General features: G+C 40.2%; 2 protein-coding genes across 3 annotated transcripts in view; one reads left to right on the forward strand and one right to left on the reverse strand.

Annotated features, from left to right (window-relative positions):
- Positions 1-11443, forward strand: c17h16orf89 (chromosome 17 C16orf89 homolog). The gene is made up of 8 exons (XM_067615572.1): positions 1-315; positions 2586-2738; positions 3990-4140; positions 4848-4965; positions 5063-5225; positions 7081-7185; positions 7457-7546; positions 8704-11443. The coding sequence occupies exons 1-8, from the start codon at positions 138-140 to the stop codon at positions 8805-8807; spliced, it is 1062 nt and encodes a 353-aa protein (XP_067471673.1). The 5' UTR covers positions 1-137; the 3' UTR covers positions 8808-11443.
- The window catches only part of ift70 (intraflagellar transport 70), an 18910-nt gene continuing 4384 nt past the window's right edge, over positions 11169-25694 (reverse strand). Inside the window, exons 6-20 of one of the 2 annotated variants that reach the window (XM_067615549.1) lie at positions 24120-24224; positions 23846-23974; positions 21595-21644; positions 20364-20516; positions 19128-19193; positions 18539-18592; positions 17381-17446; positions 16979-17055; positions 16466-16673; positions 16222-16269; positions 15669-15740; positions 14287-14390; positions 13997-14075; positions 12234-12363; positions 11169-12038 (exon numbers count right to left, since the gene is read on the reverse strand). In XM_067615549.1, the coding sequence (XP_067471650.1) occupies positions 11902-12038; positions 12234-12363; positions 13997-14075; positions 14287-14390; positions 15669-15740; positions 16222-16269; positions 16466-16673; positions 16979-17055; positions 17381-17446; positions 18539-18592; positions 19128-19193; positions 20364-20516; positions 21595-21644; positions 23846-23974; positions 24120-24224 (1478 nt within the window). In that variant the 3' untranslated portion in view covers positions 11169-11901. The remainder of the gene's footprint in view (positions 12039-12233; positions 12364-13996; positions 14076-14286; positions 14391-15668; positions 15741-16221; positions 16270-16465; positions 16674-16978; positions 17056-17380; positions 17447-18538; positions 18593-19127; positions 19194-20363; positions 20517-21594; positions 21645-23845; positions 23975-24119; positions 24225-25694) is intronic. The other variant, XM_067615550.1, reaches the window with a different exon arrangement.

Here is a 25694-nt window from a genome sequence, read left to right on the forward strand (position 1 = left end):
CCCCCCCTCTCTCCCTCTACTCCAGTTAGTGGAGAGACATGTCCGACCTCCCTGCCCCTCTCTCCGCCTGTCTGTAGCGGAGAAAGTGTCCCGGAGCCTCCAGGCTGGATATCATCCGAGTGAGAGAGAGAGACATCATGCGGGCAGCGAGGCTTCATGTGGCCGCGGTGCTGGCGCTGTTTGCCGCAGTGTCCGGGGCGCAGGCGGAGGTGATCGATGACATCCTGAGCAGCCTCTCCAGCGGAGCGTCCTTCCTGGAGAGACAACACGAGCACATCAACCTGGACGGAGTGGTCGGGTTCCTCATGCTGCAGGGTGGGTCAACAACTCAACCTCAGAGAGAAACATCAGGAAAACATCTGCAGTGTTTGTTTGTTTGTTTGTCCGGGGAGTATTCAGATCATTTATTGAGGTAAAAGTAAACAATCCATAGTATAAAAACAGTGAAAATACAATAGTAGGATCAGCAAAATGTAGTTAAAGTCATGCAGGATGTTTCCTCTGTCAGACCTGCAGAACACTTTGTCCCTTCTTATGTTTTTTCCGCGGACATTTTCAATAAGAGCTCATTTTAACCGAACGAAAGAAACACATTCAACATATGAACTTATTTATTCATTCTTTATTTTTAGCAAAAAATATTTATCTGTAAATCTGCACAGCAGGTGTTAATTTCTAATCTGATTGACTGAGAACGAGCCAATATTATTTAAATTATTTGTTGCATAATATAGCCTAATATAATATAATATTATAATATGAAAATGTTAAAACATATAGGTTATGCAGGTTATATTGGGGGTTGGTTGCCATGACAAAACTTTTCCTTTGAAGTGCTGCTGTGGTCTAAAAAAGTTTGGGAAGCGCTGGTCTAATCTATAACAATTAATCATATTTTATAAACTGATCATGTCTTTTACGTAAAATGTTAACCCTGAAAAGTATCTACAGCTATTAAATAAATGCTGTAAAGTACAACATCTTCCTCTGTAATGTGGTAGATGCTCAACTAAAATACACGTACCTTAAAACTGTACTTAACTGTAGTACTGGAGTAAATGTACAAAGTTCAACTACTGGCTATAAAGCACCATTATAACTGATATACTGGCTATTCTACATGGTGTGAGTGTCTCACAACAAAAACTTGTCTTTGCTCCAAATTAAACAGCACTGAGGCTCCCTGGATTCAAACTCAAAGTTGGGTAGGAGGTCCTTTTTAATTCCTAGTTGAACTTTGACAAAACAAAAAATGAAGTTGGTTATTTATTGCTGTCGTTCAGTTAAGAAACACCGATCACCAACTTCCCTCTTTTCTCTCCAACAGTTCAAACAATCGATTGTTTTTTTGTCCTTGTTTAAATGAAGAAGCTGCAGCATGTTTATTCCACTTCATGGTCACTAACTGAGAGACTCAGCGTTTCAGATATCGTCCTGGGACGGGCTTCACTCCTCTGGCTTCCTGTTAAATTTAGGATTGAATTCAAAATCCTATTAATTACTTTTAAGGCTCCAGAGCTACTGGTTGTGCTCCGACTCCTTTTTTCCAACAGAGCATGTATAGAGATGAAAGAGCTTGTTCAACATTATAATTATAATAATTTAAACAAAATACAAACAATAAAATAGGAGAAAAAAGGAAAAAAAAAACCCAGTAATGCTCAATAAAATCGCATAATGAACAGTTCTTTAAAATAACAAAGACGTTACAAAAAGACCCACAGTGGACAGCATTAAACCACAAAGTCATAAAAAGTATATATATAAAAAACCAGCTTGAAAGTCTGTAAGGATGTGAAATCAAATTAGTTCCAGATGGAAATAAAACAGTTATTGAGTGAACGCTTCCCAGATCTTCCTGAACTGTGTTTTCCTGACATGGTAGCAGGATGTTGATCCAGTGTGTTTGTGAGGGACGAAGGTCAGATTTACAGTTTACTAAAATGCATTTTTCCAGCTGTACTGGTCGGTAAAATGAAGTATTTAACAGAGGATCCTGTGGAATATTCTTTTCTAATAATTTAATAATACACAGTATTTCCTAAACTCTACATTCACTGGGAAATAACAGATCATACGTCAAAGGTTTACATTTATGATTTGACATTTCCGGCACACAGATGAGATATTATTATTAAATCCTTGTGTGCTCCGACTTCTGGTGAGAAGGCTCCCAGTTTATAGAACAGAAACGTACTGGTCAGGACCAGTTACAGTTGAATAAATAAATCTCTGGTGGACAAACTGTAGATCAGCAATATTGTTTCTATATTTGTTTATTGATTTATTAACAGCAAGTATGAGTGACTCTTTAGAAAGTTGTTATTAAAATCCTGAGGGAAAGATAATCGTCTCTAAAAAATTCATGTAAATCCATCTAATAGCTGTGAAGATATTGTTGAAGTCAGAATATCACCAGAGTCAGTGTGTTTCATCCTCTGGGGATCATGATGCTGCATCCAGTAGTTGTTGAGGTGTTTCAGTCACAAAACAACAGACATGACTTCAGTAACAGTTGTTGAGCTTTAAGTGTTAATAAGACTGTGTTTGATCCTGATTCGTCTCCGTGCTGTCGTGTGTCTCAGCTGAACTGAAGGAAGCCGTTCGGACGTGGCCTCACTCCGACCCGATCAGCTGGGCTCAGAGAACCACCGCCGTGGCTCTGGTCAAACGTCTCGACCAAAGCTTCGACAAGGCTGTCGCCGCCCTGCAGCAGAACGACCCCAAATACTACCAAGGTGAGACCTGTGGTGTGATGTCAACAACAACAACAACAACAACAACAACCAGTACCTCTCAGTACTTTTACTGCACTTTTACCAGTTGAACACCTTTTCATGTGACAGTGTGAAGCCAGAGCCACTCATCAGGTGACTGTGGTGATATAAACAGTTAATACATGTTAATATATATTAGTAAACAGTTTTAATGGTTTAAGTCTCTTTTTGCAGTGAAAAATAATGTCTCTCTATAAGCTCAGTGATCCTCAGCCTTCTTTTGCTTGTGATCCTTTGATACAAACCACTTTCCTGCTTTATAATGATTTTCTCTTCTCTGATCGTGTCATTAACCAGTCAGATTTCCACAGTTTCACTCCGTGTCGTCCTGTTGATTAATATTCTTTTAATCTTGTGCGCACATGTTGGTCCTTCAGAAGTCAGTTTGAAGTCAGGACGTAGAAGAAACACCATGAAAACTATGTGTTCAATAATTAAAGAGTGAAAACCTTGGAAATAATTATTTTATTATTAACGCACTAATCCTAAATAAATAAACACATTTCCTTGAGACCTGATACTTAAAGGTACATAATGTTCTACTTAATGTCCTTTACTGCCTGCAGTTTATTTATTTTTTATTAGAATATTAATTGTTTAATATTAAGTATCTGACAAACATGTAGCCATAGTGAAGTCTTCCTCTCAGGCTGCATATGGGAGACTCGGTAGGTTCGCTACACCTGCAAGAGACTCCCTCAAAAACCTTCTGGGTTTTAATCCATATGGGCGTCTCTGCAGGAAGTAGCAGTGCATGCTTCGGCGAGCTCTGCGGCGGTCTCGGCCCGTGCTCTGACTAATCCGATTACTCCGCAACTTGAGACAATCCAGCAACATTTCAGCTAATCTATATAAACAGATATATCAATATGAATGCAGATAAATTAAAACAAGCTAATAAAAAGCCAAATCGATGGGTTCCGAGAGGTTCCTGCATTTCAGCCGATGCGTTCTGCCTCTTTTGCTCTCCGCGTGGACTGTTTACCTGCATGCAACCAAAGCCTGCTCCAATGTGATTGGTCAATACTACTCGGGACTACAAGCAGAAACCAGAACACTTCCAGAACCAAAATCTTGTCTAAAGATTCTGCATTTATATGCAAACATCTGTTTATAGAGTTTAAATAATAATCCTTGAGGTCTTATCTGACATACAGATGATTTTGAACGCTGCCTGTTTCTTCCCTCCGTCCTTCCTGTTTTGTCGTCCAGAGTTTGAGCCCCTGCTCTCCTGGAGGTTCTGGTTGATTCCTCAGGAGTGGAGCTCCACAGATCCCAGTCTGGTCTACCCCTCCACCATGACCACCGAGTGCTACGACGAGCAGCTCAGCGACAAGTGTCTGACGCTGCTGCTGGGAACCTGGTACGAACACAAACGGCACCGAGAGACGGAACAACCGCAAAACATTTAAACTGGTTTACATTTACAGTTTCTATATGGAGATTAAATACGGAGATCAATACTGGAAACATTTACAATTATATTGATTTCAAACATATTGCTTAGCCATCATGTGTGGAAAAGGCATCCAAAAGGTCTCAAAAAGCATTACCAAAAGTAATGTATGGAAGATTCAAAATGCCTATATTAGATTTAATTAAATGATGAAATAAAGTTAAATACATTACACATTGTTATATGTATTTATTTCTTATGTTTGCATGTCAAAATTAAATGAAAAACACACATTTAAAAGATCAATTATTTAGCTTTTTGTCTTTTACAACTGAATGAATTGTTTTTCACTAATTTGCCAAATCAAACTCAAATCACAGCACAGAACACAAAGTGAGCAGGTTTATTGCATCTTCATAGAAGCTGATCAATACTGAATCCAACACAGTCATTAGTTTTCATGAGGAGGTTCAGGGAAGCTTTCATCTTCTTATCTTTCATGCCAAAATAAAAAAAACAATCAACTGTCCGTCACAGCTTTTTTAAAATCTCAGCATTTTAAGTCTTTCATACGACCTTGTTGTAGACGAAGGAAAAGGGAAAAAATTAATCAAAAATGAATGTAATTGTTTGCGTTATTATGAGGAAACTCAAATCTGTGTCTGTTTGAGCAGGAAAATGAACGGGACGCCGTGCATCGTCACCAAACCCTGCCGGGACACCATGACTCGCTTCGGTTGTCCACATTACTCTCTGTCCCACCAGCTGCTCTACTTCATGATCGGAAAAATGGTGAGAAAAAAACAAAAAACTCCAGAAATGAGCCGACTCGTCACTGTATTTATTACCTCGACTACTACGCTGACTGTATCTCTTGTTTCCCTCTCAGAAAGGCTGCTCCAACCTGCTGAAAGGCGACACGCGAGCGTCGCGCGCCAACATGACCGAACGCAACTACGAGAAGATCTTCTGCTCCAACATGATGAAGACCAACCAGGACATCATCAAAGACGGTCTGACCGAACAGACGGTGGACATCTTCATTGAGAACAGTGAGTGTCCTCCTCACGTGGGATTAGGAACTCTGAGGAATGACGCAAAAATTTGAGCGTCGTGCGATGACCCCCGTCGTCATCTGGGAGTTTGTATCGTCTCTAAGGCCGCATTTACACGGCATATCTTAATGCCTGGTTCCGATTTTTCTGACCGGCTGTTTGCATCTATTTTTACAAGTGACTGATATCCAATACCTTTGTCTACACTTGCTTAACACTTGAAACAACCCGCATACGTAAACAAGGGTTTTTTACGAATATTTGTTTCATACAAATATTTTAAAAATTATTTGTTTTCGGGAAGAAAAAAAAAATGTGTTAAATATCAGCGCACAGGTCGGTTACATCACTATCTCAGTGTCTCTCCTCTGCTCCGCTGTGACGTCTATCAGCAGATCTCAACGAGGGGAGTCACATCCACCTGCTACATGACGCACATTTCTTTATTTGGACGTCACTCCTGGAGTTTGGGGTGTTCCCCAGAGATAAAGCTGAACTACTGACACATATGAACACTTATTGTAACACTTTAATTTTCTAAAATTAAAAGCGTAATAAAAACAAAAACAGGAGTTTTAAGCCTCTTTCCACTTTTATTCGAATACAAATAACTTTGCTGCCTCAACAAATACAAATACAAATACTGAGCTCTCTGCACATCCCTACTACTTACTGTAACTCAGTGCACTGATGTTACTTAAGCCACAGCTGTAGTTCCTCTCAGGGTTGCAGCTTTGTTGCTCTTTTCTTCTCTCCCTACAGGCGCCCGTTTGTTTTGGTCATGCGGATTTAGTTCTTTGCTTTGCTTTCATGCTTTTAACAACATCCACACACCCACATTCTCCACTCATGCATCACATACACCACTGAGACCGCTGACTTCCACACCCCATACTTAAATATTTAGTTAACTCTTGTTACCGCTCTTGGTTGTTTGACTGCCTGATCTCCCCTCCACCGGTTTCGAGAAAGGATTGGGTGAAGCATCTCTTTCCGATTGGTGGGTTGAGGCTTTGTTTGTAGAAAAATGAAGAGATGTTGCTCAGGGTTACTTTGTCAGGAGTGGATTTGCGGGAAGGGAATTTTCAGGTTATTGTGCTGAGTAACTTCAGTGATGTGCTGTTTCTTTTGGCCTCGGTTGAAGCGTGATGTTTCCAAGTATGTCAGGATGAGCCTCCTCCTCTTTGTCCCCTTCCAGTTGTTAGCCAGCTGTTTGAGCATTTGTGAGAAAGATTAAAGGCAGAAATTGAAAGGAAACAAACAAAGACGAAGGAAGTTCAACAGTGTATCAACGCTGTGTGCCTCCGATTTCTTCAAAAATTCCCAAAATTAAATTCCTTATGTGCAAATCCATCTCTCCTGGAATGATACAGTTTGGTTTAACGCACTTTTTGGCCGCACTTTCGTCCTGTGTCCGTCCAGAGACGGTGGAGGAACTCTCATTTCAGGAGGTCAGGAGGGCAAACGATTGAGGGATCAATTTTTGGTTAATGTGTTAATTGTTTTCCTTTTCATTATTCCATCTTCTTGTCTTCTGTTCCTGCCCTCCTTCTTAAATTGCTTCTTTTCAGGTACCTGGTTGTGGAAGCAGGTAAGAGGCTAGTTTGGAGGTCTTCAGTTGGGTTTTTGGGTTTTTTTTGTTTGTTTGGAGGAATTTGCGGTGATCCTGTCGGGACCTCGTCTTAACCTCGACAGTATTACTTTACTGGAGGATGAAAGCAAAAGACCGGATGGGATTTAACCCTGAAAACTGTGCTGTGACTAAAAGGATTTTACTCACCTACTGGAAAAATAAAAACTCTTGAAGGTTGAATCTGTAGCTGACCTGAGCTGCTCTCCTCTCTGTCGACAGTCCTGATCTGTGGACTGGCCGGTTTCTCTGACTTCTACAAAGCTGACTGGCTGCAGCACATCCTCCGGCTGCAGGACGAGGAAGTCGGCTGCTTTGGAAGAGACAGTGAGTGTTTGAACAGCATTATAATAATTATGATTAAATATTTCCATAAAGACAGTTACCTGCATTTTTTTAAACTGATTATGTCAAGAATTTTTAGTTTAGTTTTTATTTTGCATCTTGTTTTGTGGACGTAAATGTAGTTTTTCTCATATCGTGGTCTAATTCCTGACGTCTAACGCCTTCAGATCTCAGTTAATCTGGTGTAAATGAAAACTTGTTTTTTTTTTTACTTTATAAACAGTTTATTTTCTCTGCTGTTTTTTTTTCTCAGAGAGCATCATCTCTCAGATCATCGGAGACGAGCTGCTGGAGCAGCTGCAGCCTCACAGGAGGGTGAAGAGGAGGGAGAAGATACTTCCTGGTCAGTTTGTGCTCATGTGACCTTCATGAACACTTAATGCTTCTATACATCCGTCCCAGTCCACTTAGACTCAAAGATGAACTGATTAGATTTTGTTGGTCAAAGGTCAAAGGTCACTGTGACCTCACAAAACACGTTTTTGCCCGTAACTCAAGGATTCATACGCTGATTATGACAAAGTTGCACACAAATGTCTAATAGGATAAAAAGATGAAGTGGAAGACATTTTATGTCCAAAAGGTCAAAGGTCAACTTCACTGTGACATCATAATGTTCTGTAAAAACACTTTTCTGGCCGTAACTCAGGAACAGAAGGAGGGATTATGACCATGTTTCACATTTGGTCAGATATTGAACACTGACACTAATCTTATTAAACTTCTTCAAAGTTTTCACTACAAATATTATATGAATCTGGACAGACATGGATGTAAACTGCAACCTGACTGGTCGGAGGAGACGTACAACCGCGAGGCCGTAATTCTAGTTCACAGATACATCAGCATGTTGTCAGTAAACTAAACCATCTCATCTCAGGGTTTGTCAGCTGAGAATCATTAGCAACAGACTTCAAAGTGTCTCTTCACTGTTGCTGCTGTGAAACATGAAGTCGCAAAAAACGTACATGCTTCCTCGCTAGACAAATTAATTGATTAGTTGTCTCAGTTCTACTCTGATCCAATCACTAGAAGGATTTTCATTACTTAAGGACGTAGGGAAGCACTGGGAGAATTTTACATGTGAAATTGAGAGTTTTTGTTTTGTCAATTTAAATGATTCTTTGCGTGATAATAATTTATATGCAAAATATAATTTACAGGACAGTATGCGCTTGCAAAAAATCTATTTCTGTACTCAAAATGTCTCATCATGGCTATAAATATAAATCTGTTAGTTTGAGTCGAGGTATTAATCATTTCTGACTTTCCTTCTTTTCCTTCTGATCAAATATAAAAAACTTGTTTTCTCCTGACGGTGAAATTAAACTCTACTTTTCCTTTTGAAAAGTAACAGGAAACATAAAAGATAGGATTCATTTTACTGCTGATGTGCAAAAACATAAACATTTGCATGTATTTTACTTGTAATGGAGCGTGTTGGTGAGATTTTCTCTCCTGCTGCTCATTTTAACAGAAAGTTTCTGTTGTTTTCCTCAGACGGCTGCTCCAGTCACATAACGGCCGTGGCTGTCGGCGCTCTGGGAGGATACCTGAACTATTACCTGACAGAACAGGACATAACGAAGAGGCCGCTCTCGTGAACGCCTCCTCACCCTGCTGCCACACAGCCGTGGGGGGGCGGGGAAACGTTCACATGAGCAAATCGTCGTAGATCATCAGGTAGAGATGTTCTTCAAAAGGTGGACACCGGTTCCCGACACAATACGTTGCTTTATGAACACAGTCGTGAGATGATGAAAATGCTGGGATGTGGCTGTTTGACACCAAATGGAAACTTAAAGGGGACATATTCTGCTTTTTTTTTGTGATTTTCTGTTATTTATATCCTGTTATGATATCAGATGTTAAACACGGTCAAAGTTCCTAAATTTGAGGTGAACGTATGTAAAAAATGCTGCCTGCAAGTCAAAAGTCAGGGCACGGATATATTTGAGTTTATATTTGGAGTAAAGAAGGAGAAAAAGAAGTGAAATCCTGCTACTATAGTTAGTTTTTACGTAACCTCTGGAGCTGGAGGAAGCTTCCTGAAGCTGACCAATCAGAACAGAATGGGCTCATTGTGAGGGGGGGGGCCTTAAAGGTGCAGTGTGTGGTATTTAGTGGCATCTAGAGGAACAGACTTGGCAGAAATGGAATATAATATTCAATGAGCCCTTTATATCTGCAACCTCATCGCTAGATGCCACTAAATCCTTCACACTGGTCCTTTTAAAGAGACAGGAGCTCAAACGGCCTGTTTCAGACAGAGGCTGAAAGGACCAGGAGAAGATAAATAAGGAGTTTTTAACTGGAAATCATGCAAAGATATTCCAGTAGAGCCCCAGAATATAAATATAGAGCTGGAAATGTGCAGAATATGTCCCCTTAAAGAGATTTTTTTTTTCTATCTTCATTGTTTTCCTGTTGGATTATGTGATTATGAGGAGGACGACGGCTTTATCCCCCATGTGTTGAATCTCTTTTAGAGCTTTGGAACTAATTAATCTCAAACAAGATGCCTTTTGAAATTAGCGATGCTCCGATCCTTAATATAAACACCCTGACTGATTGAAAAAGGGGGAAAATCTGATCTTCAACAAACTGGTGTCAAAGGTCGTTCATGTTCCTGCTGAGCTTCATGTGGACTCCAGATGTTTCTAGTGATTGCTGGGAGGCTAATTAAGAGTTTAATTATTTCCTGAATGAAATCAGGGTTTTAGAGGATTATTACTTCCATTTATCACATTTGTGTTTCCAGAGTAATTCAGTATGTCAGAATCAGATTTTGCTTTTTGCTACAGATTTTTATCTCATGTTGTTTTATGATGCAACAAGCGCTGAGTGATGGTCAGATGGATTGATGGTGAACGGCTGGTAGTTTTTGTCTGAATTTGTTGTAATAATGTTTCAAGATGGAGTGAATTAAGGGCAACACACACCGCCTGTGTGTGACAACTGTCAAAACACCTGCGCTCATTGTTTTCTTTGTAAACCGGCACCCTGGCGGCGTGTCGACGATGCCGCTTCATGTGTCAACTCTCCAGAAAAGCAGCAGTTTTATAACATATAACACAAACCGACTACAGAACCTTGACTTCTGACTCGCTGCTGTATGAGCTGTTAGTTTGAGTCAAACGAGGAGTCGTAATGTGTGTTACACTTTACTCCTCTGGGAAGTTATATTAACCTTATTATATAGAAGTTGTATTCCCAGTAATGCTCTGATCATCTGGCTTGTTTGCCGTCTTATCGGTAGTTTGATGGAGGGTTGATATCGGTTTGGTCTCTGACTGGTCCGGTTCGTGCTAGATTGGTGCAGTTAGCCAACACCAAATTAAGAGAAATGTGACTCCAGAGTTGTCTTATTTACATGTTGTGTCTTCTTAGCTGGCTCGCTAACGTTAGCCACTGGTAAGGCTACATCCAGGAATCAGCTGGTTTACTCCAGATTTTGGGAATAATGCAGCTTCACTGAGAGACTTCCTGCAGTCACTGAGGCGAACGTTAAGATGTTAAGCTGTAAATATCTCTAAACCGTCGGCTGGATGCTTGTTAAAACATGACGACAAAAGAAAACGAAGGTAACGAGTGTCTGTGGAGGCTTTGAGCTTGTTTAAAGGCACCTTTAATGGAGTCGACGGCTGAGGAATAAAAGTAAAGAAGCGGTAAATGTAACTAAATACTTCTGCTGTTGAGTAATTAGTAAAGTATATATTATTACATTTTTAGTAACTTTCCCAACACAAAGTGGTTTCTCTTACAGGGTCTTTCTGTAAAACTGCTGAAGAACAGGAAACGATTGGTTATCAATATCAGCCATTAGAAGCCTGATTGGAGCATCTCTATTTAAAAGGCCAACATATTAACTGTAGATAAAGAAAAACATCCCGATATGCTAAAACTGTTGTTTTGTAGATGAAAACTCTAAAAAGGCACTTCACTTCACTTTTTTTCTCCAAAAATATCAATGTTTATTTTCTTTAAATATGTTATTATTTTGCTTTACAAACATTTTTTCTGCTGAATATAAAACCACAATATGAATCTGAAGACGGCTGTACAACCAGCACAAGACACAGAGGATATATGCATGAACTATGAATGTATGTAGATCAACTAAATGTATTTTATGTTAGCTAATAAACACACTACCAATGAAACAAAGCCTGAACCTGCTCCTTTCATCTACGACTGTTGATCATCTCTGGTTATATTTTCCACAAAAATCAAATCTTGTTGCTTCTTTGAAAAAGTGAAAAAAAAAACACAAACTGATTATGTAAGATCTGCTGGAGCAGACTGGGATTTTATCTTCCTGCCAAAACTCCCACAGCTCAACTCAACTTCAAAACAAAAGGTTCCCCTGGTGTGTGTGTGTGTGTGTGTGTGTGTGTGTGTGTGTGTGTGTGTGTGTGTGTGTGTGTGTGTGTGTGTGTGTGTGTGTGAAGGATTGAGTCCAAGAGCTGCCCAAAGGAAAGTCAGGAACCTGGAAGATGATTTTGATTCCCAGAAATCTAAAGCTTGCACAGCAGGCCTGACTCACAACACATCAGTGAGATGATTGTCTTTAAATCCATTTTATCCTTCGAGTTTAAGACAGAAAGCCTCCGCTGGCTGCAGTCTGTAATGTCTGTGATCTGTCAAAAACGGGGATCAGCAAACCTCACGCATGACAGCGACACCCGCGCGATGACGTCACTTGTTCCAGCCGATGACCTCGTAGAACTGGGCCTTGAGTAGCCGCGCCTCGTAGGTGACGGTGTTCTTGCCGATGTGAATGCGGATCTCCTCCAGAGGCTGCTCGATGATGGCCGGCACTTCCTTCCCGTAAACTGCAGGAGGGATGAAGACAGACTGATGGATCAAGCCGAACACGGAAAGGTCACGGGGGTCATTAAAATCAAGAGGGATCGTCCTCTGAGGATCATGAAGGTGAAAGTATATTTTATGGAAATCAGGATTTGGTTGTTTTGTCAGGTGTGTGTGTGTGTGTGTGTGTGTGTGTGTGTGTGTGTTGTGAGATTTACCCTCGCAGTGCTCCAGGAACTGAATACACTCCTGTACCACAGCGTCCCTCAGCATGACCATGTGTTTGGACATGTTCTCCAGCAGAGACAGGAAGCACCGCTTGGCGTAGAACCATGTGTCCGTCCCCAGCTACACACACACACACACACACACACACACACACACACACACACACACACACAAATTAACTTTTTTACATACATGCACCAAAAGTGGATTCATCCGACCAACAAATGCGCTATTTCCTCCCGTTTGTTTGTTAAAAACTAGTGATCAGCTGTTTTAGGACATTACTGAGCCTTTTTAAAACATGTAGCTACATATTTGTGAGCTGTTTTTAAAGATCTTCAGTAGGAACTAGGGATGCACGATATTGGATATTTGCAGATATCTGATATGCTGATATTTCCAACTCACTGTGGCTGATTGCTGATGCCGATGCCGATATATGCGCATATTTTTTTTCCAGCTGGTTGAGGAGACTATTATGCATGCAAGCTTAGATTGTACTAAGTATGATCAAGAAAGACAATATATGAAGACTGGAGTTCAGAAGCTGAGCATTAAAACTTTAATGAACCTGCCAAGTGGGTGGAGTAGTAGAGTTTTCATTGAGTTCATTAGACAGACAGGATTAATGTGCAGGATTTAATCTCTGGTCCAAACTCCGGAGCAGAAGGTGGCGCTAATGTAAAAAGAAGTTTTTTGTTGTTTTGTTTTTTTTTTGCACAGAGTGGTAAATCCTGTCAGCCGAAGTGTTTCCTATCTGTGCAACCGAACATAGCAGCTCCTCGACGCGGAGAAAGCACCGGGACCGTCAGGGTGAAACAGTCCGTCGAGGGAAGCACAGTCAGGCGGCGGAGGAGAAGGCGACATATCGGCCTCTCATTATCGACAGAATTCAATAAACCGATATTTCATTTTAGAGCTTTTATCGGCCGATACCGATGACGTGCCGATAATATCGTGCATCCCTAGTAGGAACCAATGGGCTTGAAGCTGAGAGACAGACAGAGTAGGACAGTCAGAAAGTATTGAGAGATGTACTGACATGTTGTTTTTGGTCTTTGTAGGATTTCTTGACAATAAGAAAAATGTATAAATATCGTCAGACTTATCCTTTAAGTTGAGTTTTATCCAAAGTCTAACCTACAAAACCTCCACACAAACACCTCAGAGATCTCTGATACGCTCGTCTGCACTATCTACCAAGTCTGTCTGTTTTTATAAACTTTACAATTAGAGTTCTGGTTTAAATGCAGGCTTCACATTCCCCAACTCTTTTCTGCTTTCACTCGGACTGTGACTCTGTGGCGGCGATTGTTGTGAGGATGAGACAGGAAACACTCGGGATGACGGCTTGTGTTCTCAGCTGGTGTTTAGTGGACTCAGCTGCAGCCAGATTCTGCTGTTGTGACTGGACGAGATCAAAGGTCCCGAAAAGAGCAGCTCGACCTCGGAGAAGAGAAAGTCCTGCGGGGCTCAGATGGTTATTTTTGGTTCAAAACTGACGGAAACTAATCGTCTTTCAAATTTGACATTTTCGTCCTTAAAACTTTCCAATTATTCCTCTCCATCACTCAGCCTGTGAGACAATACAGTTATTGCCTTCTGCCCTTGGAAAATAAAAGCCACAACAGCTTTCGGTAAAAAATATGCGTCATCTGTTATTTAAAGGAGACTTTTGAGTGGGGCGACCAGCTGTTACTGACTGCTAAAAAACGTTCTGGAAAAAGCTCAGAGCACAAATAAAACGGCCAACCTTTTTGTTGTAAGGCTCCAGGCTCTTGATGACACGAGAGATGCCAAAGTCGTAGTTGCCCTTGGCACAGTACAGAGTCCTGGAGGGAAAAACACAACACAACAGAGCTTAAATAAAACAGTCACAGATTCATAAACATTATTCTAAGTGCTGTGTCAAAGCACGTCCAACCATTTTACGACCAGACTGAAGTAACGTTAAGAGCGAGTCGAATCAGTCACAACCCTCTGCTGCTGTCTAATCAGCCCCGAAAGCGGGATCAGTGAGACGCAGCAGCTGCTGGAACTCACCCGATCACCAGGTTGACTATACACAGGTGGAAGACCTTCTTGTCGGGGTCGTCATAGGAGATCTGCTCCTCCTCTTTCTCGATCTTCCTCATCAGCTCTTCAGCCTGGTGACGCAGGACGACATGAAGAGGATAAAGAGGAGAGACGAGACTGATTCATACTATATGTGTAAATAAAAAGAGTGAATGACAACAAACCCACGAGTCAGAAGAATGTTAATAAACCCTGCAAATATTAGCAGATATTATACAGAGAAGCAAATATTTATTTACTTAAGTAAAGTTAGTAATAGCATAAAAATCTCAATTGTATGTAAAAGTCAAAACTCCACCTGTTTTACACATCAGTCTGTTTCAAGCTGTTCTGTGTGTAAAGAGTAGCATAAAGTCTGTGTGTGTGTGTGTGTGTGTGTGTGAAATCTGATAAACTTGAGTCGTCTTGAGCGTCAGTTGAGGCTGAAGACTACAAGTTTGAAAATGAAAAAAATTTGGGGTTGTGTTAGAAAGAAAGAGGTGAGGTTAGCAGACCTCTGTAGCTCCTCATCTCTGCTGGAGGCTAGCAGCTCCAGGCTACATTAGCCGCTACTAGCATAACACACCTGAATCTCTGATCGAACCTCCGGGGCTGTAAAATGAAGCCAATGCGGAAGTGCCAAAAACTGCAGTTCCTTGAATCCCCATAGACCCCCATGTTATGAAGCCCAACTTTACAGCAGAAATAAACATGTTTACAGCCTGGTACAAAAAATGGTTTTGGTCTCTGTAGCTAATTTCCTCTTTCATGACAACTGTACATGGGGTGAATTTTTTTATAACTCACCCGTTTAAATTTTATTAAGCCGTAAAGTTATGAATAATGAAGGACATGGCTGCTTTGAGTGACAGGTCCGCCAGCCACTAAGTGGCTTGTTTCAGCCATTCGGCCCGCCTCTTTACCCATTTGTGATTGGCTGGGAGTTAGGCAGCGTCACACACTGCCAAGATGGCGACGGCCGGAGCGGCTCGCTTTGAGCTTCGGAACCGCTCTTCAGAAACCAACGAAAGGGTGACGTCACGATAACTACGTCCATATTTTTACACAGTCTATGGATTAAACTGACAGTGGTCAAGTTGCATTGTGGGTAATGTAGGCCCTGAGTTTTGACAAGGCTGCTGCACCAATTATGATCATATAAAAAAAAAAAAAACTGTCCATCATGTGTTCAACAATGTTATAGGAGTGCAATGATAAATCATCAGAGAACTATTTTAAGTAAAAGTTTTATCAGCAAAGGTACTTTAAGTATCATATATAAAGTAGTCATTGTACACAAGGACGTCTTCCAGTGTTATGTTGTTATATTTAGTAACACTGACAGTGTTGTAAACCTGGTTGTACAGTACCTCTTCGTTCTGGCTGGTCATGATGTAGGACACACACAGGTTGGCCAGGACGACAGCGCTGACATTCAGGATCTACAGCAGAACACATTTATTGATCATCAGCTTGTTAAACGTTATTTAACAACTTTCAAATGCAGGACCGCTACCGCTCATTTTTAAATGAAATGATTTAAAAAGGAGATAAATTTATACAAAACCTCCAGTTAACGATCTAGTTTCCTCAACGTCATTTTAGACTTTTTAAGGCCTTTTAATGATAATTAGAATAGAAAATAAAGTCTTCATTGCTAAACATTAGAAAATAAAAGTAACTGTTGAGATTTCCAGTCCACTGATTTCATTGAGGATTGGTGACACTGCTGAACCTTCACCCAAGGTTAACTGTGACCTCATTTTCTGAAAATTAACAGATTTTCATTGCTAGAAATGACAGAAGCACCACTGCAATCAAACAAGAGAGAAAAAAAACAAAAACAAGCAGCAGAAGATGATGGAAACAGATGTCATGCACAGATGTGAAGACACTGCAGAGCTGTTCTGTCTCTATTTTTACCGAAGGTTTGCACTTGCACGGACACTCCTGAATGTTACACTGCTCCACCTGGACAGAAAGGCAAACTGTCAACGTTTAGTCCTGATCTCAGACCGTCAGTGGTGCTGATAGACAGCACTGTGCTTTGGTAGTTAATAATAAGTCAGATAAAGTGTCTGATGTCAGATATTTCTCAATAATAATCCTCATATTCATATTCTCAGTCTCTCTCCATCTATTCATCACGTCCTCCTGGACCACTCACGTTATCGTAGTGTTTCTTGACGATGGGCTCGTAGAAGCCGATGGCCTCCTTGTATTTGTTCTGCATGAAGAGCACGTGAGCCACGTTCAGCTTCCAGGTGTCGTCCTCGTTGCAGACCTCCACCGACTTGCGGAAAATCTTCTCCACCATCTGGAAGTTCTCCCGGTTCCAGTAGATCTTAGCCTGGGCCATCAGGACCACGATGTACCTGGGACAAGAACCAAGACGGAAGGAGACACCCAGCGTGAGAGACGTGTAAATACTGAAAATGTATTTGTAATATCTAAGAGGAGTTCACCAGATCTGTGTTCTGTTTTAACCTCTGTGAATCTGTTTGTTTATCTCTCAGTCGTGGATATTTATCTCTTCAATAATGATGCCTTTGGTTAAAACAGAAAGCAGTAAGGACCGTAGAGACTTTAAGGGTGTTTTCACATCGTCAATCAAACTCTGGTGTGGATTAAACCAGTGTGTGTGTGTGTGTGTGTGTGTGTGTGTGTGTGTCTTTCTCACTTCTCCTGCAGCAGGTCGTAGTCCTGCAGGGCTTTCTTCTGTCCTTCATCGTCTCGAGCCAGTCTGGCTTCCTGCAACTTTAAGAAGACGGATAAAAACAACAATCAGACAAAACAAAAAACAACAAAATCCACTATTTATTCTGACATAATTATTACAGCGTATTAAGAAACATTCTTGACCTCTTGTATGTGTAAATTATGGCTTTTTTCACGATTCACAACTACTGTAACTATGCAGGTCTGTGTTTCATTACGAGAGATGACGACATACTGATATTGACATATAGTTGATAAACAGTATGTCAAAATGAAATATAGAGCTTTGAGTTATTGAAAAGTAAATATACTGTATGTACAATATATAAGAAAAAAGAGGAAGAGGAAGAAGAGGGTAAACAACCTGCTTGGCCAACTTGCGTAACTGTTCGGTCAGTTTGGCAATCATCTCATCAAACTTCCTAAACGCCTGAGAAAGAAACAAACAGTAGGCACGAGCAAAATGGTGAAAATGGTGAAATATACTCTATGTATAAAAAAACCACACATTTAAACACATTCACTCTTGAACAAATGACATAAATCTACAATGTGATGTAGCTTAATAACCACCTATAAGCTCTCATGTATAAAAAGAGGTATCTGAACATCGAGAGTTAAAGCTCTCATATAATCCTTCGGTGACCAGATTAGTCAAAATGTCGTCTATAATACCAGTTTTACAAAGGAACTTCAAATGTCAGAGTGCAGCTTCCTCCTAAAACTTTTATTCTTTCCTAAGTAGTTTCACCATGTTCCACTAAATAAAACTCATGTTCCTCCCGACACTCACTGAGGTGAAAGGTCGTCTTATGCAAGAGAAAGCTGAATGATAGGTTAGCATTTTATAAATCTTTCGTATATATGTTACAAATGTTGTCAAACTTTAGGGGTCAATGTGATGTGATGTCACTGTGACGCTGTGGTATAATAAATCCTGCTCCAAGGCCAGTTAAACTCTTGAACTTGTTTCTATCTGAGGGTTGTTTGCAGACTTCTAGGGTTAGCTACAGATGTCTTTGCATTAGGTCTATTGTTTCAGAGACTGTGTGGATCATGAGGTTCCTAGATGAGCTAAATTTGAAGGCTGTCCTTGTTAGAAGTTACTGACTGACCATCAGGTCTCTGTGGGATCATCGTATGAACATACTTGTTTCTAAGAAGGGTTAACAGTTTGTGGAAGTGTCCTTTTAGGGACTGGACTGTTTTTAGCTTTGCATCTGGAGATGTATAAATCTGTCTGTTTGTATTCACAATCTTTAGGGAAAGGTCCAGCTGAACAACATGCTTTCTCAAGATAATTGTATTTTTGTTTTGTGTTTTTGTATTTGGACGTCTGTATAAGTGTTACTGATGGATTGTACAGAGTCTACAACTGCTTCAACAAGTAAGTGTTTAATGCTTTCTTTATGTCTCTGTGTGGTTCTTGAGCAACGATGAAAAATTTCCACGAAACGCCCCACCGACTATTTCTGAAATGATAAATACCAAATAAATGTCACATTTTTCACTGTTCACTGACCTCCTCTGGTGCCGTCTGGCAGGTCAACAAGGCGTCGAGAAACTCGTACATGTACTGGAAAGAGCAAAAACACACGTCAACCGAAATATCAGTGACTGGAAACCTGTCATGATTATTAAGTAGAAGAAGATTTAGCATTTTTACAACTGTGAAAAAGCTGTTTAATGAAGGAAATAATTCATGCAGTGTGAATCAGGGCCTTTTGTAATCTTTTTTTTTTTTTTTTTTAAATGTAATTTTGCTCAGTGGAATAACGCGACGTGAGAAACGCAAGACATGACATTAAACACAGATTTCACAAGAGAGAATACACAAAAATAAATGACAATAAGAAAAAAGAGAAAAGAAAACAAACACAAACACAATTAAAGTGATAGAAATACAGTATGTTAGTGGAAGGAAATGGAGATTAATGACTATTGTGTGTGTGGAGGTGTATTATGTACACAAAGAAAAAGAGAATATTAGTGAGAAGAATAAAAAGAAATACAAAATAAAAAGTTGGGGAGGATGGATAGCACATTTAATCACCTTTTAATGTAATTTTTGATAAAACACCGACAGAAATGTATCGGCGAGTGTGACTTACTGGTGAGAGGAACTTGTAGGTGAGATGTGCGTTTTCTGCCAAGACGTCAGCTGCCAGATCAAAATACTGAGACACAAAGAGAGAGAGAGAGAGAGAGAGAGAGAGAGAGAGAGAGAGAGAGAGAGAGAGAGAGAGAGAGAGAGAGAGAGAGAGAGAGAGAGAGAGAGAGAGAGAGAGAGAGTGTGATTGACTCCAGCAGTGACATTAATACCATTTTAATGAAAGACCCACACCTCTGTGAGTTTTTAGCTTTTTCCACCACATGACTCCAAATCCTTTTAAAAACACTGTTGCTCCCTGCGTGGACCCTCGCTGGCGTACAGTGTGGTGGAAAATGCTGACACAGTCCCTCCTGTAACGCGGGGGAGTCGTGTCTTTGAAGGGAGAAGAACATAATTACTCTCTGAATAATGAAGACAGCTCCACAGTTTGCTGCTATTCAGTATAATAACCCTGTTTGAACAAAGTTACTGAACGGAAACTTTATTTACTCAGAGAAAAGAGTTTTATAGTGAGTTTCAGCTCGTTGTTTATCTGTCCGGCTGCAACTTTACTGTTCTGGTTCACTCTCAGCGCTCTCATAGCGTCGTTTTAAAAAGCTGCTGTACACTACCTGCTCAGCACCAAACGGCAAACAGACACAGTTAGCTGTAGGAGCGTAGATGCCCCATCTAAAAACAACTGAACTGTCAGCTGAAATGAGCTGAAGAAAGGGCAAAGTTCCCCAAAGCCTTTTATAGTGGAGAAAATGATTACACATTTTATGAAATACACAATCAGACCTTTTATGCTTCAAGGAAAAGAAGCAGTCGCATTACATCACACAGCAAAGGCCGTGTATTTAATTGATTGTTTAAAGCGTCTTCTAGTAAGAAGATGAGATGTGTCAGGATCTGTCTGATTCAGTTCAGCAGGCAATCAATCAATCACATCATATGTTTGCTTTGCAGTAATTAATCAGAGCACCACGTCGGGAAAAATTAAAATCTTACAGCGTGCACCCCCTCCACTAACCGATCTCCTGAGGGGGTATTTCACAAAGTATTCAAGCCGTACAAAACAAACTCGGGAAGACGGGGGGAGCCTGAACTGTACGTCCACAGTCTGCTGTGAGGACTGCTCAGAGAACGCTGTACTGTGTTACTTATGTGGTCCCTGCAGTCTTTCAGCAGGTTGGTTGGTTAGTTACTTAAAAAGACCTTCCACGTTCAGTCCGGCCTGTAACCTGCAGCGTACCTCGTGTTTGCAGTACAGCAGCAGCAGGTTTCCGAAGGTGACAGGGGGGAAGGAGGGCTGCTGCAGCAGGAAGGCAAGCTTCTCAAAACCCTCCGACGGCTTCGTGTCCATGTTCAACAGAGCCTGGTTGTGGAGTGTCACCGGGTCCAACTCCTGCAAAAACACACACACACAATCAAACACATCAATTATAAAGAATCTGTGTAAGATATTGCTGACTGCTGGCAGGATTGCACTGGTCTCCAAGTGAGGATAAACACTATGGTTGTGTGATCTGACACAAGGAGCAAAGGACATGATTGGGTAGCGGACCAGAACAAAACATAAACGCCTTGTGAGTTAAAGGACGAGTCCATAACTACTCAAATGTGTCTTATAATAACAGTCAGGTGCTCATATGAACATTAAGGTTTTGCTCCTGTTACAGACCATTAAAAGATCCCTTCATAATGCACTTCAATAAGTGAAGTCAAGTCATCTTTCAAAGTCTTTTTAATGTCAAATTCCCTCTTTTTGTTACTATACTTCCACTGCAGCTGAACAGGAAAACACAAAAAGGGAATTCTGTACTAAAAAGACAGTAACTTTCAAAGATATCCACTTTATTTAACTAACTCAGACGACTGAAGCTTCATATTAGCTTCAGATAAACTTTTAAATACAAGGAGGACTGTGGATTTTGTCCTCCATCACTTCCATTGAAGATGACTTGAAAAATTGTGAACCAACAACTAAATATACATGGCTAATATAAATATACAGTATATAATGAGAAAAAGAGGTCATCTTCATAATATTAAGAAAAAAGCTTGTGAATTGTTGATGACAAAGGATGGAAACTAAATTCACAACTTTTAAAGGTTTATGACACAAACATTCATTTTACTGACACTGAGTATTTAATTCCACTAGGGGGCACTAGTTGTGCATCTCTCTCCCAGTTTCCTCCTCGAGTACAGAGAGTCATGACTCAGTGTCGCTGACAGGCTGGACCGAGGACGGTGCCCCATCTGTACATTAATTTTAATGAAGCAGATTCAAGACGATAAAACTATCATCATTACCTCCGTGAGAGCCTTCACACCTACATTTCTGTTCTAGTATATTAATCTCTGTTATCTCTGGGCTGTTAGTGGGGCAGGTCCAGGCAGCTTTAACTCAGATAACCACTGAATAATCACACACACACACACACAGAGTACAGTGGGAGTGAATGAGCGATGGTAGTTACCTCCTCTGATCGGGGAGGCATATCTGTCAGAGCCTCCTGAGCTGCTTTTACTGCAGAGATCCACATGAGAAAGAAACAAAGCAGTTAATTTCAGTCTGTATCAGTGTTTCTCCTGCAGGGTTGAGTTTCTATAAGACACAGAAATTAGTGCAAAAAAATCCAAATTAAATAGAAAAGAAACTTGAAAAGGCTAATGAAGCAATTCAATAATCAATACCTAATGTAATGATACTGGAAGTATGAGGGTTGATTAAGAAAAACTGCACAAGTGGACATTACATTACAAAGTAGATTAAATTACAAAGCAGTTACAATGAAGACTGTTCAAAGAGACAAAATTAAGAGACGTAAATCATTCAGCATGACTGTAAATCACGACTGAAAACAGAAATTTAAGATGTAAAATAGTGTCATTTGTAAATCAATGTGATGATACACATTTTACACGTGACATAAATAGAATATAATTCACAAATAAATATTGAAATAGAGGAATTAATAACAATTAAGCAGGATTTGTATTTTGCCACCCATTTACTTTAAAAAAAAAAAAAACAACTATTTATTTTACTCTTTGTTTTCCATTATTATCATTTACGTGGTAGTTTGGGCTAAACTTCAGCTTTACTTACATGCTACTCTGGATGTAAGTAAAGCTCTCATTGTACAGTGAATGAAACATGGATACCTGCAGCTGCTTTTTTAAAATTTTTTATCTATCGGTTGATAGTTGGAAAAATGAGGAAAAAAAGAGATAGAGGAGACAACAAACGTCTCTCGCTGGAATAAACAGGGGACGTATCGGTTGTCTTCCGTGCACCTTCACCACCAGGCTACCAGGACGCATCCTACAACTTCTGTTAAGTTCCACATGTGAGCTGTTCCCTACAGCCGGGGCTCAGATCTACCCTCCAGCAACTCATCCTCCTGTCTGTCTCCTGTCCTTTAACACACAGCAGATGTTTGATGTTGGCTTCATTCATTCTCCTTACTGCTTGTCGTTCTCTGATCACCATTCTTTGAAAGCTTCCGTCTAATAATGTGTCAGAGAGATGAGAGGGGGTCGGAGGATAACGCTGCTTTTTAAGATTAAAGGAGGCTTTACAAGTTATTTCCTCTCGCTCTTTCAATCAGTTCCTCTCCCTCTCTGGCTGCATATGTTAGGAGAACTCAGATCTAAATGCGTTTACTTTTTTTTTGTGCTGAATCATGAAACCTTGTAGCTGAGTAGAAATAACCAAACAAACACACACTATACTAATAACAATGTTGATGTGACACCTGACTTACTTATACAACAACTAGTGGAACTATATGCAGGTAAATAGTAAATACATTGACTAAACTAAGTACAGTAGTATACTGGAGATACAGGGACCACAGCTGATGGCAAATAAAAATGAGTTTAAAGTCCAGCTGACATTAAACTGCCTTTTTTGTTTCCTACAGCAACATAAACCTGCTCTGTAAATCACCTGTCCCGTGTTCTCCTTCGAGAAAAAAATAAGAAACCAAAAGTCAATGATGGCGCCTCCCAGTTTTACATTATTCTGATTAAATACCATTACATCATCTACTTACATAGCTGGAGTCTTTATTTCCATACAGCGAATCAAATCTTTGCATAAAGCGATAACGTTTTTCTGTCATCGGCAGAGCGGACGGTCACACTGAGCCTGATCGCATCCTGCTACACAACACAAGACCCACAGACTCTGAACAACAACCCACATTAGCTTCCCTGCTAAAGTCTCCTTCTTATCTAACTTACAAACATGGACACATGTCTTGTCTTGCAGCTTGTTGAACAAGCCACCAAACAAACATTCACCAGAGAAAAGTGCACTGCTAACATCAGTTAACAGGCTAGATAGCTAATTAGCTGCTCATTTAAATGAAAATGTCCCAAATTATTACGTCAACAAGACTAAGCATAGAATACCTAGTAAAATAAACTATACCTAGTATATGGCTGGACTGTGTATGAAACGCTAAAGGGCTTTTAATTTGAAAATGATGGATACAGGAAGTGGTGACATGTAGCCGAGGCAACCAGTCAGTCAGTCACAGACTTTGGCATTTATATGGCTGGCTGCTGTGGTCCAGCCAATAATTGGTCTTTTCCTTTCAGCTCGGTTACTTTGTGAATGTCAGGCTGTCTGCCTGTTTATGCGTCTGTCTCTCCATCTTCCTGTTTGTATGTAACATGTTAAGTTTCAGACGCCACAGCGGCCCCGAGCGGGGTTCTTACAGTTCTTCTGCTGGTACTCGATGGCAGCTTTGAGGTTGAAGGCTTCGATCAGGGCGGTCTGATGCAGCACCAGGGTGTTGCCCACACTGAGGAAGTCAATGCCATCTGTCGTCATCCCGATGCTCAGCTCTGCCAAACAAAACCAACACAAACAGATTGTGACAGTATATGTGGCTGATAGCAGACGAGATAAAAACATCACTCTAACTGCTGCAAAGAGAAGTGAGTCTGTCGTCTGTTGAATTAACATCACAGACGCTGGATGTGGTTTTACCTGGATGTTCTCTGATGCCTCGTTCTATGATCTCTCCGATGTATTTGTGGGCCTGGTCGTAGTTCTTCAGGCTGTAGTAACATAAGGCGATGTTGTAGGACAACGCTGAGGCAGAAACAAAGAGACCAGCAGAAACCACAATTAACTCAATTAATTTTGAACATTTATTAAAACAGGTTCCTTGACATAATTAAACATTTACAGTATGTTCACTTTGCTAGGTTCAATATAACAGAAGACCATCTTTCTAAATAAATGTCCCTCCAGAGTTGCAGTCTCACAGTTATGTTTCCATGTTACAGTTCACAGCCTTAAGTCTTTGGGTCCATTGGTCCAACGTGGGTGAGCGGGGCTTGAACCAGTTTATTGTAATAATTTTATGGGCTATTAACACAAGAGCTCTGAGCATATATAATTTGATTTCCCCCTTTGAGATACGTACATTGCCTAGAATCAACTGATGTGCTTCAAATAATCTCCCTATAAACTTGTAATTTAGGACAATCCCAAAAAAATGTGGGAAAAGTCTCCTATGAAGCCGCATCCTCCTCTCCAACAGGGAGGATTAGATTTATTGTCTTTCCAAGCTGAGCTACATCCAGGACGTCTCCCGCTCCTCATCTTTACCTTTTACATCTGATGTATTGTCTGTTGAATCCATGCGAATCCTACAGTATAAACAAGATATTATTTTCTTCAAGTGCATTGATTGTCAACCATCTCAGTCCGGTACTGTTCAAAATTGGTTGGTACTTCTTTAATTCTGTCCCAAAAGAACAATCTAGACACGTCTCTAATGACCAATTATAGGCCCATATCAAACCTCCCAAATAATTATTCATTTCTTACACTGAACTGTAACTTTTATCCTTGTATTTTATACCTGTCTTATTGTATTTTAGCTTATTTTTGTTTTCTCTTGGCTCTTTAATGACTGTTCTGTATTTAAATGTTCTTTTATAGTGTCTTTATTTTGCACTTTGTCTCGATGCTTTTAATGTTTTATGTAAAGCAACTTGAACTGCATTGTTGCTGAAAAGTTCTTTATTAATAAACTTGCCTTTCTATTCCTTGTGTGTCACCAAATAATGTCGTACCTGAAAATATCTCAACAGTTCATTAGATGCAAAACCAAACTGAGCCTAAAGTTGAGAGAACGCCCTGAGAGTCGTTCCTTCAAATAACTGATTTACTGTCGTCAGACGTTTCTCCGCCCACTGAAATAAAACCTCGATCCAGTTTGACAGGTAAAAACTCGCAAATAGAAACTATTTTTGTTGGTAGATAAAAACATTTTCTTATCTTCTCCCAAACCTTTAAAGTATCATTTTCACATTTCATTCTGTATCTTAAGTTTCAGCCACAACTTTGCCTTTTAGAAAGAGGAGAAGAGAAACTGATGCATTAGTTACGGAGCTTTGTTTTATGTACATCCATTTTGGATCCACATCTAACCTAATCCATGAGACCAATAGTCTGAGCTCAGTGGTAACTTCTGAAATGAGGCGAGGCTAAGCCGCCCTTCTCTTTGTGAGAGCACAGAATCTTTTTTTTTTTTTTTTTTTGTCATATGAA

This window comes from Thunnus thynnus, chromosome 17 (genome assembly GCF_963924715.1).
Source record: "Thunnus thynnus chromosome 17, fThuThy2.1, whole genome shotgun sequence".
Lineage (NCBI taxonomy): Eukaryota > Metazoa > Chordata > Actinopteri > Scombriformes > Scombridae > Thunnus > Thunnus thynnus.

Coding starts and splice junctions, on each gene's coding strand:
- c17h16orf89 (XM_067615572.1), top strand. CDS start 138: ATGCGGGCAGCGAGGCTTCATGTGGCCGCGGTGCTGGCGCTGTTTGCC. Junction 2,739..3,989: donor CGACCCCAAATACTACCAAG/GTGAGACCTGTG, acceptor TTTGTCGTCCAG/AGTTTGAGCCCCTGCTCTCC. Junction 4,141..4,847: donor ACGCTGCTGCTGGGAACCTG/GTACGAACACAA, acceptor CTGTTTGAGCAG/GAAAATGAACGGGACGCCGT.